At 42.0% G+C, this 14545-nt stretch overlaps 1 protein-coding gene across 2 annotated transcripts in view; it reads right to left on the bottom strand.

Annotated features, from left to right (window-relative positions):
- RHOBTB3 (Rho related BTB domain containing 3) overlaps positions 1-14545 on the bottom strand; it is a 51364-nt gene that overhangs the window by 23274 nt on the left and 13545 nt on the right. The window contains exons 4-7 of one of the 2 annotated variants that reach the window (XM_037153824.2): positions 14314-14465; positions 11129-11240; positions 7609-7974; positions 803-915 (exon numbers count right to left, since the gene is read on the bottom strand). In XM_037153824.2, coding sequence (XP_037009719.2) covers positions 803-915; positions 7609-7974; positions 11129-11240; positions 14314-14465 — 743 coding nt within the window. Of the gene's footprint in view, positions 1-802; positions 916-7608; positions 7975-11128; positions 11241-14313; positions 14469-14545 lie in introns of both variants that reach the window. The other variant, XM_037153823.2, reaches the window with a different exon arrangement.

Raw genomic sequence — 14545 nt, 5'->3', positions numbered from 1 at the left:
TTGTTTAAAAAAGTGTCCCTTTTCTCAATTAAAGAACTGTCAGGAATCTTCATCGAAAACGAGTACAGCTTTACATTTTAAAATATTAACTTAAATGTTAATAATTTCAGTTGTATAACTGATAGTAGTAATCTGTATAAAAATTAAAGAAAATTTTTTTCTTACATTTAATATAAACCTATATTTTGCTAGGTATTGCACATCACTTACCTTTTTATCTACTATAGCCACTTTATTTATCACAGAGTCTGAAACAAGAATACACTGGCTCAACTGTGCAATGTTGTTGTTTTAAAATGTAACAAAGGTACTTTTAAAACCCTTACAGACACTATACGATCTAAATGACGAAAGGTTTAATGTGCACAGGTATGTGACCACACAGAAAGTCTGCAGTTTTATAACCTTTGAATCTAACATACACTTCTGAATCTGTGTTAGATGAAAAACAGACCCTTAGCCGATCGCTGGCTCGAACAGATCTCTGAGACCCTGGAACGGCGCCCAGACTGCCCTGCCCCTGGACGTCCCGGAGCACCAGGCAGCATTTCTGAGCAGGGCCCCCGGTCAGTGCTTTGTACACTTTTGACCTGCACATACTTTAGTTCTCTTAAGTGAATTAAAATGGGAGATGGTGAGAAATAATGTGTTTACATGGAAAATATTTAAATGGCAAAAGTATACTGAAGAAAAACATTTGTATATTATTGAGTCTTTGTGGCTCAATGTCAGATTCGTTATAGTATACCACTTATAATTCAGAGAACGTTAAAGTAAACGAACTCACAATAAACTAACTTACCTTTCCTGGTGTTTTTAAAATGCATTTAACTTTCTCAATTACATTTGAAACATCCCCGGAATCTTTTAACTTCTTCCTGATATCTTCTTCCAATTCTTCCCACAGGAAAGCACCTGTAAACAAAGGAATACATGTTGACTATTTCTGTTAATGCAGGAAGAAAAATAAATATAAGGTATCAATGTTTCCTCTCTTCTCACAGTCTAATTTTTCTTTACCAAATATACATCCTTGTAACTACACTAAAACACACAACTCTCACATTAAAAGAAAACCAGTTTGCCTTCACCTAAATTACTCAAAAGCTAGTCCTCCTCCTTGGACAGCTGCCACCTCCCTGGAGGAGGTGGTCAGCCAGTGACACCTGCAATGGCCAGAATCTGAGTCACCACCACACGTGGTCCAACACCCAAATTATGTACTTGCCCTGGGGTCTTTTCTAAGGTTGAATTAAATCATACTAATCGTGGAGAGCAGTAACTGCCACCAGGCAGAGGAGCGGGCAGTGGGGACAGAATGCTGTCAGAAGGTCTCACGTGTTGTCTGGGCCACGTCTGGACACGTTCCACAGCCACCTCTACAGGCCAACCAGAAGACAGGAGCAGGCAATTGTCTGATGAGCTACATGACCCTGGCATTGGAGCAGAATCACCCCACCTGGTCCCTCCCTCCCCGTCTTTACCCCAACCCACCTCCAAATTACCTCTTCCCAGGCTCCCTTCACTGTGTCTCATACTCTTTCCACCCCTCTCCCCCGCTGTCTTAAGAAATCCCTATAGTATGGTCAGCAAAGGCTCACCTCATCCCCGAGCGCTCTCCTCACATGGCCTAAAGCAGCCTCCCTGCTCCCTGGTGGCCTCTCCCTCATCTGGCCTCCCCCCTTACTCCATGCTGATATGGACCCAAAAGTACAGTTCTCATCATGGTATTCTGAGGGTTCACCCTCATCCACCCCATGGTTTATATAAAGTCCTAACTTCTAAAAACATAATTCAAAAAGATGTACCAGTGGGCATAGTTGGGGGACCCTGTTTCTAGTTCTATCTCTGCCATTAATTACTAGTGTGACTTTAAAGCAAGTCACTCCCCCTGTCTGGGCACCTTGGGGCCCTCTTCCATCTTCCCTCAATCTGTCTCTTCCGATGCTTCCCTTTATGTATCCAGAACTTGGCCAGAAGCCTTCATGCATCTTGGGGAGTGGAGAGGGCACATAATAAACAGGTATGGAACCAAGGAGACCAGGCAGTCGCAGGCAGCCTGTACCCATGAGATCCAAAGTTGGTCTGAAGAGTGAGAATGATGATAGTCTAGCAGCTCTCAGGCCTCCAGACAACGGAGCCCTGCAGGACTTGGCACTTTTATGTATCTTTAAACTTCTCCTCCCCTGACCTTCATGATGACTACAGTGTATCCTTGGCTATTTCTATGGTGTAAATACTCCCACCAGGACCACACTCTAGCTACCAACATGATGGCACAGAAGACAGAATGAGGAGTAAACACAGCCGGCTCTCCCAGCCAGTGCCAGCTGGCTCCAGCCCACCGTGTTCCTTCCTACCTCTGATCCCGAGTTCCGACTTCACTGCTTGCTCCCTTTCCACCTCAAATTCCCACAGGTGTGCCATCTAGAGCAGGTCTATCCTTTTTGTGTTCCTCTTTCTGCGCTAATGATTTTTAACTGTAAGATAACGTACTCTTTTCATGATTTGATAAATTATTTGCGTCATTGCTCCAGAAAATGTCACATGCAACAAAGTCTACATTAAAATGACTATATAGGCAACAAAGTCCGTATGACAATGTCAGGAGTAGAAGAACCCTTTACAAGCCAAAGGATGCCACAGCGAGAAAATTTACTCCATGCTTATGATTCCCAACATTTACCTAAAGATCTTCTATAAAATACCATTGGAGAAGGTCTCATCCTCAGACCAAGTGAATTAAAATTTTTGGTGCTGGGGCCCAGACATTGATTTTAAAAGCCTCCCAGGTCAACCTAATGTGCACTGAGTACTGACAACCATGGCTCTGTCCTTCGACATTTCACCCATTATCAAACCCAGGGCCCCCGGCATGCAGCAAACAGTACGTGCAGGTATGTTTCATGTGTCTGCACTCGTGCATGTTAAAGGAGGGCACAGACACTGTCTCTTAAAAATAAAATCATACTAACTAAAGAACCCCTCTACAATATCCCCATTCAGAAGATTATGTGAAAGCAAGCAAGGGTCAAATCCAAATATATGGGATAAGTAGCAGGCAAGTTCCCACAGGCTACTGATCTGTTTAGGAACAGACATAAAGATCCAGTAACTAAACCTGAGAGCAAGACTAAGTCATAAGGATACTCCAATGACTGGGCTGTTTTCACAGTTAGACTTGCTAACTAATCATCTTTGACACTTTTAGGTCCTAATAAAGCAATGATCCTTAGACTGGGATTTTCTTTTCTTCTCTTTTCTTTTCTCTTTCCTACTGTGGTAAAATCACTTAACATGCAATCCATCCTCTTACCAGAGTTTTAAGTATTCAATGCAACAGTGTTAACAACAGGCATGATGTTGTGTGTGCAGCAGGTCTCTAGAACTGAGACTTGTCTTGCATAACTGGCTGGGGTTAACTTCTCAGAGCATTTATTTACTCAGACTCTTACGGAACACGGTGCACTTGTGTGTCCTAAGTTGCGTTTTTATGCAGTGCAGAAAGGAGCACGCCACAGAACAGTTCCAACAGCTGAAGGACACTATGCAAACCGAAGATGAAAGTGCGCTTCCGCGTACTCACTTACCCGGGCGGCATTTCAGTAAGTGATGTGCAGTTCTAAGGGCCATCTGTGGCAGGAAGAACTCAAAGCTGAATTCCTGAGGCTCTTACAAATATTTCAGTGTCTAACCATCTGAGATCATGTGGCTCAGGAATTTGCAGGCATAAAGACGGTATCAGGGGTGTGAGAATGTTACAGTTGTACACCATTTAAGGATTACTGCACCAGCCAGGAAACTGCTGCCCTCGCTCTTCAGACCGCTCCTTCTTTAGTGTCAGCCACACAGTGCCCAGACAGCACACAGTGCCAGCTGTTGGCCAATGGAACAGTAACATGCACACACTTTCATGGTGTCTACTCAGAACTGTGGACAGAAAAATAAACTGAAAACTTATAGGTGTAATGTGCTATCCAGACTATTAAACAGGCCTTTCCTAAATATACGGCCCAATTGTTGTATACAAAAATTTCAAATTCCCACAGATTAAACAAGTATGTTATTAAAAATTAAGACAGTCTTTGTAATTTGGTTCATTTTGTTTTAAAGGCAGGAGCTAGGTTTTAGGCAGTTTTTCAGCCCACGTTTGCTCAGGGCAAATATTCCCGAGTGTGTCACGTCCTGGAATTCCGCCGCTGCTTTGCCAACCCGGCTGACGTGAGTACACACGGCTCCTGTCCTCATCAGGCCTCTAACACAGCCCGTGGGCAGGCTTCTGCGAGGAAACCATTACATAACCGACTCTTAAAACCTGTGCTCTGTTCAAACGTTTTTAAATGTTTAAGAACAACAGGAAAAAAAAATCCACAACCCTGATGTCCTTACCAAAGTCTCTGAGGAAAAACAAAAAACAGTAACCAATTCAGAAACAACTAGAAGGTAAAACAAAACATTAATAAATGTTTAGGCATTGAGAGTGGGGATCTGATTTTTTTTTCTCAGCAAACTTTTTATATTTTTTACAAAGTGTCTTTCCTGTGTAAATATAGCGTTAATTTGTTTTTAAATACAACTTAGATAATATAAATTTTGCTTGCGTTTGAGGTTATACTTTCTAAATAACCGAAGACTAATACACAGTGCCTGCTGAAGCATGTATCTCTGCTTCCCCTCAGCCAGCATCAGGGCCTCCCTGCACCCCAGGGCTGTGGCCTGGTCAAGCCGACACCACGTCCTGCTGGGCTGTGACACACACACAGATCAGAGCAGAGTGCAACAGCTCAGCGTCAGGTGAAGACGCTGAGCTCCGAACCCGTCAAAGGCTCGCAGATCCGCCGGCTGTCCTTGCCATCACAGCCCTCGGCCCTGTCGTCACTATTCCCAGACTCAGTTTCCACCCAACCACTAAGCGTTCCCTTCTCCCAGCTTCAGGAAGAGGTGACAATAAGGCACTGGGAGCCCCAACTCCAAACAGCGCTGTGTTGGACAGCCTTACAGCTGAGCCCATCTTGACTCTGGACCCTACAACTGAGGACTGGCTTCCTCTCCTGGGCCTCTGGGGTGAATTCTGGACCCTTAGCCCATGGCTGTGGCTGGTAGCCAGTTCTTCTAAGAGCAGGTGTTGCAACTGCTGTGGTCCAGAGCACCCACATCCCCTGGAGACTGCTGGGAACGCAGAATCTTATGCCCCACCCTGGGGCTACTGAATCACAACCTGCCCATTAACAAGACCCCTAGGTGACTTGTATGCACTTCATTCAGTGTTTGAAAAGCACTGGCCCAGATGATGGACAAACCGCAACACCAACCGCCTGCTGTCAGAATGTTTTGCCCTCCTGAGGTTGATCACCAGAGGGAGGGGACCTCCTAAATGGACCCCAGTCTGGTCTGCTCGACTCATTCTTCCCAACATTCCCAGAGAGGAGTTTTCTAAAGCCCCATCTGCTCATGCTTAAAAGTCTAGAACAGCTTCTGAGAACAGCTTCTGAGAACAGCTTCTGAGAACAGCAGGAGCAGGTCCCACCGACCCTGTCAGCCTCTCTCTCTCCATGGCTCCCACTCTAGGCTCCAGCCGTGGGGAACTGCCTGTGCTTCCTGGAAAACAGCCGTTCCCAAAGATTACATTTTCATCAATGCAAATCTCCCAGGAGTTCATTTCTTTCAAATAACATTAGACTTGAACATATGAAAAACCGATGACAGGCAACTGACTCTGGGGAGGGGACTAGGGAATGAGGAGAGCTTTTCTTTCCCTTTTCCCATCTGCATGTATTAATTTTGCAACTAAAAAAAATCAGTCCTAGCAGAAAGACAAGTAGGTTCTGTCACTAGAGAGACAGCTAGCAATTTTACTATTACAATATTAAAGAAGATATAACTGACCTCAAAGTGTTCATGTGCCTTTGAAAGTGTTGAGTGGACATTGTGGGAAACTTCCTGAATAATTCATAATTGTAACAGTAAAATCATTAAAAGGGAAAGCCAAATACTTCCTCCATAGTTTTCTAAACATATCATTAAAGTCACTTTTTCCTTTAAACATGAAAACATTCAATTTTTGCAAAATCAGTCTTAAATTCTGAACTGTGAGATTCTAGGTTTCAACATAAAAATTTCTAGTACTAAATTATTAAGTCTTTAGTTTGGTTTCCTCATATGACGGTTTCCTGCTACTGGAGTCTACCACTAACTTAACCAACACTAACGGAGACCCCGCCGTGCATAAGACACTGTGCTCGTGGGCCCTGCAGGAGTGAGCATTAGTGCCTTTTCCAAGCCAAAATTCACTGAACAATGGGTTTAACACCTACCACCATCTTCTACTCCAGTAGGTATATATTTTAACCTACTTGTACCTGCCTGCATGCTGCAACTGTACTTTCCACAGTCATTAATTTTTAACATAAAATTATATAACCACAACCCAAATAAAATCTTATTTTTAGAATCAATCATTTCAACTGAAGGCTACTTTCTTACCTACAGGAATGCTTTTTCTTTTTTAAATTTTTTTATTTATTTATCTTTAGAGGGGAAGGGGAAAGGGAGAGAAATATCAATATACGGTTGCCTCTCGTGTGTCCTCCACTGGGAACTGGCCTGCAACCCAGGCATGTGCCCTGACTGGGAATTGAACCGCAATCCTCTGGTTTGCAGGCCCGTGCTCTATCCACTGAGCTACACCAGCCAGGGCAGGAATGCTACTTCTTTATTTGCAAGCCTTTATTAACATCATATCTGCCCCCAATTCTGAGGTCTAAAAACAGATTATGTTTCTCCAGACACATTTGAGAGAAGGAATGAGCTTAACCTAATGTTTTATTAGCATGATTCCATGTGGAAAAAGAAAACTGAAGAAGAAAGAAGTTCCCCCAAAATGCATATTTAGATGCTCACTTTAAAGGTCGTGTTATATCCCATTCTGTTCCACTCCTACATGGGACATTTAGGTGTGAGACCTTCAATTCATATTCTAAAATGACTCAGATAAAACTTCTGTTCTTTAAAATAAAGTTGCTGTTGAGTTGTTAAAAGGACAAAGAGAAAGATAAGCTGAATCCTAAAAAGGTTAGAGTGCAGTAAGAAGAAAAATTAAGTTTAAAATAGTCATAGCTAAAGTTGGTCAGATATCAGCCTGAACACCCTTCAAACTGTGTTTCCAGTTCCTAAACAGAACACAGTGATCCTGTTAATTCCTCTCCTCATTCCCTTCCCAAATCTAACTATAGACAGAAAGGTGAATATATAGCTGGGTTTTAGGAAACAGACACTTAGTTTGATATATATACCTGGAAAATTTTCTGTCTTTAAAGTTAAGCTGGACAATAAATTTTTGTATTTTCATAGTTGGGGTATTTCTTGCTTAGTTTGAGAAGAGATTATTGCTTTTATAAGTAGTTTTAAAACCAGGGCAAGTAAACTTGTAAAGAACACAGAAAGCTTGGAACAATTACTGTGCATAAGGCCAACACTAATTCATGTATATCTTCACTTCAGATGATAGGAAGAAGGTAAATGTAAAACTAACCAATACTCCCGAGGACCACAGGCACACTGCTTTCGAAAAAGCTCAAGAGACTGTACCAGAACCATTTGACGAGATACCTGAATAAATGAAGCGCAGAATGTCCGATAAACACGAACAGAAGAGGGCGTCTTTAACAATGACAGGCAATGGCGGGTTGCCCAGAGACTCCTGGCTAGCACCTGGAAACCCAGTATCTCTGTTGACAGCAAAGAGATCCTGAGTAGTTCGGACGATACTGGAATCCTGAATGTCAGCAGGGCTCTTCACGTTGAAAAGCAGCATGAAAACATGGCTCACGGCGCAGAGAACGATCTTGTGGGCCTCTGCAACCTCCTTTAAATCTGGGTTGTAAAATACCACATCCACACACTGGCAGCAGAACAGCAAGTTATTTAAGTCGGAGTTATAATGCGATGCTTCAGCCTTTAAGACGGGCATTTTTTCTGTTTCAAAAAAGAAAATGAGAATAGTAAGTTATCCTCCAGGTCTACAGACCCAGTCATTTCAGGTTTACCTTAAATACAACAAAACAGTATTTTTTAGTATTATTAGATTGAGCCATATGAAATTGCCAATATTTGGCCATTTTGACCTATAAAAACAGCAATTTTACAGTTTTTTCTTTTCATTTATAGTTGAACCTAATCAAAAACATATGAAAATAATTATCCAAGGATTAGGATTTCATAGCACAGACACACAGAAATGCTGTATTTTTGATAGTGCAAACAAAAAAAAACCTATTAATCCACAAGGAGCAATAAAATAACATTTCTCATTATTTGTCTGTCCCAAAATAAAACATCCCTCCAGATACTGAATTTTAGTACGTTGGTAGTCCTCATTTGTTACTGATACCCGATACAAAATTCAAACAAATTATAGAATAAGTCCTGAAGAAACCCAACCTAACATCGAAAGTCATTTTCCTCCTGGGACTGAAAGTGGGGAGATAAATTATTAAAACTGCAACTTCTCAAAGCCAGGGCTCAGTATCTTGGACTTCACTGTTTAAAACCACCATAACCATTTTATGTGGATCCCAAAATTAGTGTATTTTTCTTTCTAGTAAAACAATACGCTTTCCCAGAATGAGCTTTTTCCCCTCAGCATATCCCAGGCAGTGTCGGCTAGTCTTCCTCATTTCCAAGAGAGGGTACAACCTCCCATTTCCTAGTTTGATTACCACCAAAAACAGGTAATCAATCCAGAATATCCACACAGAAGACCACGCCCTACACTCTCATCATAGACTCTCATTAGAAACTGCTCTCTAATTTTTATCCATAGCTGAGCTGAGCAAAGTGTTATCTGTTTAGGGCTGCTTGGAGAATTTGCAATCACCTAAAACTGTGAAATTCAAACTTCTTTGGCAATGAAAATGCTTTGTTCTAAAGCAAAACTCCAGTCTATAAAATGAATAACAAGGTAATTTGGGGGCCAGGCTCCTTTTGCACTGAACCTCACCCTTCCCCCTCTCCACTGCCCGAGGTACTTTCACAGACCCTTTAAGGCTGAGTACAGTCTACAAGTCACGTGCCTCAGAATCCAGGATTTGCCTCATTGCAACAAGTGAGAACCAGAACAAATGTGTGTGCCCGGACCTGTACTGTCCTGGGCCTCTGGGTTCTGTGCAGTGTGATATCCACAGCTCTCCTACCAGAAGAGAAACAGCCTTGGGAAAGTTGAGACTGCACTTGCTGATGGGACACTTTTGAAAGCCTTGTCCACTGTATCTCCTAGTGTCCCCCAGATGAAGACCCACAGGAGAAACTTCTCTTAGTGGTAAATAACATGAAACACTTTGCTTTCTCCAAGGAACCGGTGTGTGTTCTCTTCATGATTAATAAGAATAAATTATCTATCTGCATTATTTATTTGGCTATTCCCCACCCATCTTCCCATCTAGGAAGTATTTATGGCCCCGGTGTTTGCCACAATAATAGACTGCGTCTCCTTTCACTCTGCACAACCGGAAGTTAAAAGCCAGGTGTGTACCGCTTACAGCAACGATTTTTAACTGGTGCACTGCACTGCAAGAACTCTGAAAACATTCAACACCTGTCTACTCAGTCAGGGGAACTGATCTTTTTTCCCTTAAGTTGTCAAATAAAAAAATGACAACAGCCAATCCAACAACAGCCATCCAGTGTGAATGAATCAGAATTATACCTATTTATTTTGTCAGATTGGCAAAAAATATATTTTTTAGTGTGCTGCAGAATTTTATAAGTTAACATGTGCCATGAGATGAAAAGAAGCTGAAAATCACTGATTTATGGTATCTATATCTGCATTTGTTTTTAAAACCTGGAACTGACTTTCCATACTAATTTATATTTTTCATGATTAATTTACACTCATTCATTCAACAAATACTTATCAAGCTCCTCATTTTTAAAGCAAAGTCCATAACAAATTGATCTGGATAGAGTACTGTTCTACTACTTGTATCACAAAATTATGCAAAAAATTATTGATACCAGTGGATATAAATGTATTAATTTTTAACTTTATTTTCTTTCAGCCTTGTATTATGGACATTCCCAAATATTCTAAAAGTTGCAATACTGATACAATAAGGACACGTATATCTTTCCCTTAAATTCTGCCATTATTAATATTTTGTCATTTTTTGCCTTAGCTCTATTCTCCCTCTGTCTCACACAACACACTCAACTCACACTGCTGAGCCATTTAAAAGTTGCAAAATCATCAAAACATTTTGGCTTTAAATACTTTCAACTTCATCTCCTAAGAAGGGGCAAGTCAAGGGACATGCACAGAGGACCCATGGGCACGGACCTCTGGATGGGGATTGACTGTGGAGGAGGGTGTGTTTGGGAGGGGCAGGGAGAAGAGCAACAGGGGAAAAATGTGGGACCACTGTAACTGAACAACAATAAAAATAAATTTTAAAAAAGAATAATAAGGCCCTGGCTGGTCTGGCTCAATGGATTGAGCTCCAGCCTGTGAACCAAAGGGTTACTGCTTTGATTCCCAGGCAGGGCACATGCATGTGCTGCAAGCCAGGTCCCCAGTGGGGGGCACACAAGAGGCAACCATACATTGATGTTTCTCTCCCTCTCTTTCTCCCTCCCTTCCCCTCTGTCTGTGATTAATGACATCCTATTAATCACAACAGCATTATCATACATAAGAAAATTAACGATAATTGCGTAATATCATGTAATTTCTAGTCCACTTTAAAATTTTATCCAACTGTCCCGTGAATGTCTTTTAGATGTTTTTATCAAGCCAGTAGCCAATCAAGGTTTGTGCACTGCATTTGGTTGTTATTTCTCACTAGACTATAATCTAGATAGCTCTCCACAGCACACACTATTTTTAAGAATCTATATAGGTTCAAGTTTTTAAGACAGTAGTCCTTAAAATACAGTCCAAGTACCACCTGCTTCCAAATCACCTGGGAGTATTATTTAAAAGGCAGATTATAGGCTCCATGCCAGATTTACTGAATCAGAATCCCAGGTGGGTCCTAAATATACCAAAATTTGAGAACAGTTGCTCTAAGACTTGTAAAATGGTCTATAATAAATACCAACTAAATGACTAGATATCAGCTAATAAATGCACCTGGTTGTTCAAGCTGGGGTGGTCTAATTCCATGAAACGAGTTGCTCATTTTCCTTTTCTTCATTTTTTCACTTGTCTTCTGGTTTAAGGCTTGAATCATAAAATACTCCAACTAAAACATGAATCACATTTTAATTAAAGCTCCAACAACGTTGTGTATCTGACATGATTATTTGCACCCAAATCCCACTTGCCCACTGTTTCCGACGCCAGTGCCACCTACACCTAAGCTTTAGCAAACACTTTCCAACGCCTTTTCCGGTTTTAAAAAACGTTCCAGGTAGGTCAGGTTGTACCTCGTCTAAACATAAACCGACTATCCAATTAAGAAGGAACTGTTTATTTCCTTGAATAATCAAGAAAGCGGAGCAATAAAACCACGTGACTGTCAACAAGGGTCTCTCCAGTAACGGTGGCCGTTGGTACTAGAGAAAGTTGAGGCAGGAGGAGGTTTGGCTGTGTCACGTATATGCTCATCTCATCCAGGGAGGTTCACACTCGCTCTGTTTTTTTCCTTAATAAATTACTTTGAAGTATATCCTGTACTTTATAAATTTAAAATCCCAACCACGTGCACTCACACAGCTCCTCACAGGCCTGCGCTTTACTGTGAGGTAAAGGTACCTTTACACAAAGGTACGAAGGCAGGTCCCCATACCACATATCCAAATATTTAAACAATGTAAATCAAGAGAACAAACTGTTATGTAAGAAATATTCTAGCCTCCTTCTATGACAAATACATGATCATAAAAGCCAGGAAGGCCAGGTTCAGAGTTAAACGCTCAGACTCCTCAGAGTCTCGTGCAGCACAGGAGAGCTGGTCTCTGACTCCAGGGCCCCAGACCCTCCTCTCCCTAGCCCTTACCCCATCCCCTGCCTTGAGGTGTGTGCACAGACACCGATGTCCATGGCTGCACAACCAAGCTCCGTCCACTTTCCCTTCCCCCGGTCTACATACACAATCACCCCATGGCCACCTCTTAGGTCTGCGAGGGCACTCCCCAGCAATGTGGCCCACCTGCAGGAGGAGGGGCCTGGGAAACAGACTCAGGGCCGGCTACCCGGAGAATTCTGGAGTGCTGGGTTTTGGAACACGGTCAGTACAACTCTCTTTTCTGTGCTGATGGAAATGTTCTGTAGTATCTGTGCTAATTGATGCAGTAGCTGGTAGCCACATGTAGCTATTAAAATGTGTACCTGAAACATGACGAGTGTACTTGAGGAACTGAAAATTTTTTATTAATTTAAATATAAATAGCCACATGTGGCTAGTGACTACCACCTTAGTTAGATGCTGCAGGTCTGTGAGGGCTACCAGCTCTCGTGGGCACATCCCCTTGGCTCCAGAGTCTTGTGCCCTGTGGGGTGGGTACAACTGGAGGAGGGCCAGAGGGGGCCCCCTGAAGCTCGAGAGCACAAGCCACTCCCAATCTAACCAGCGGTAGCACAGATCGTCGTCACTGACTTTTAAGCACAAGGTTTTAAATGTTCCTTTCACTTTGACATTATCGCCTCCATGCGTATTCTTGTGAACATCATTACTTCTCATGCTCAAGATCTCAGTTGTACTCTACTTTTCAAGAGTCTAAAAAGAGAGCACTCTGATCTTATTTCCACATTCTTATTAAGTCCTGAGTTAAGAAAAAAGGAAAGTACCATGTTTTTCTTCCAGCATTGACCACATCTTCATTCCTCACCATGCATCCAACCCTAGCTAAAACACTAGGCATTAGGAGCAAAGAAAAACAAAGACGGGGAAGAAGAGAAAGAGAGAAGAGAAAGTGGGAGTTGGGCGGTGGGAAGAGTGATCTTGAGAAGTTCAGGTTCAGGAACCTGAATGGGGAACAGCAGGCTTAAGCTGTTCCCCACCACCCCTGCCAAGAGAACCAGACCCCTCTTCTCCAATAAATGAAACTAAACTATCTTCTTCCCCCATGGCCCCCAACTCCCTAGATATTTCAGAAAAATGTAAGAGTATTAAACTAAATTAAGTTTTTAAAGCTACTATAATATAATCTGCTTGACAGGAAAATTGGATTTCACCCCTCTCAATCTTTCTACCCACTGCTTATCAATATAGATAAATAGGACAAAAGTTTCTCAATCATTGATAATGCCAGTATTATGAGTATATCTCCCTTAATGATTTATTATTACTGTTTCTCTCTAATACTGGGTGAATAATAGCCACTTATATTTGATAGAAATCAGAAACATTTATATTTGGTCCTTATTTTATCTTTGGTTCTTATCTGGAGCTTAGTAACTCCAGAACAAATGCATTTTCTGTAGTTATCTAGGGGAACCTCAACATTTCAGCATCAACCTACACAGCGAATATTCTGGCCCAGGGAAGGGTACCCATTGAGGAGGTAGGATGCTGATGGGGAAGTCCAAAGTGCTCCTGCTTAATGTAGGCTTTCCTTGGTTGAAACCTCCCACCAGTGTTTACTAATGTATCTATTAAAAGAAGTTACTTCTTAGAGGGTTGGGAAGATAGTTCCAAAGTTAGTTAACACTGACATGAGACAACTCTAGTCTACAGCGACACCGCCCTCAACACGCCCAATCTTGTCTGATCCCGGAAACAACTCCCCAGTATTCTCCGAGGACCATGGCGTCCTAAGGCTGCGGGGCCTCAGGGTTGCCTGCAGAGCCAGGCAATGTCACTGCCGCAGAGCAACGAACTCCGCTCCCCGCTTATCCAGCAAGAGCTATTTTACATGTAGTTCCTCTGGGTAGTTTTGAGCGACACCAAAATCAGAAGTACATGGAATCTTGGTGAAACACACACAGATAAGAATGATTATTCTCTTCAAGTAGAAGACAGAAATGAAGGAGGACTTTCAAGACCACTGGTTCAGGATGCCAAGCTAGTCGAGCGATTTAAAGATTACTATTAAAGCTGACATCATGGCTTTGTGTAAGTAAACATGCTTTAAGAAAGTGGCACCAAATAGAAAACTCTAAAACATCATACTAGACAACAGAAAATGTTTCATTTGAAGAGAAAAATATGATTTCCATTTTATTCTAACAAAACCTTCTTTCCTACTTACACACATATTATCTCTCAAAGTTAAAACTAATCATGCTTTTAAAACTAAAGTTCTAACTGAGGTTCTGGCAAATAGCTAAAGCACCCCCTGACCCTGATGTATGTAACAGGAATTTCCACTCACCACTCCTCCAAAATATTTCCCTATATAGAAGTCGTCAAGGCTGTGCAGCTCCAGGTAGGTGGCTCCTAGTTCTTTAGCAAGTTGGATCCCTTCCGTTGTGCTGACACAGCTCCCTCTGTCTGAGGTGCACAGAGGGCACGTGCAAGGTAATTCTTCTGGGAAAATAAATGGGAGCAACAAAGAGCTTTGAATTTAAGCAGAAAGAAACCCATGTACATAGATGATCTGAATG

Source organism: Artibeus jamaicensis, unplaced genomic scaffold, assembly GCF_021234435.1.
Source record: "Artibeus jamaicensis isolate MK-2021 breed Jamaican fruit bat unplaced genomic scaffold, CSHL_Jam_final contig_3214, whole genome shotgun sequence".
In the NCBI taxonomy this organism is placed as follows: domain Eukaryota; kingdom Metazoa; phylum Chordata; class Mammalia; order Chiroptera; family Phyllostomidae; genus Artibeus; species Artibeus jamaicensis.
Note: the sequence above shows the minus strand (reverse complement) of the source record. Positions and strands in the feature narration are given on the sequence as shown.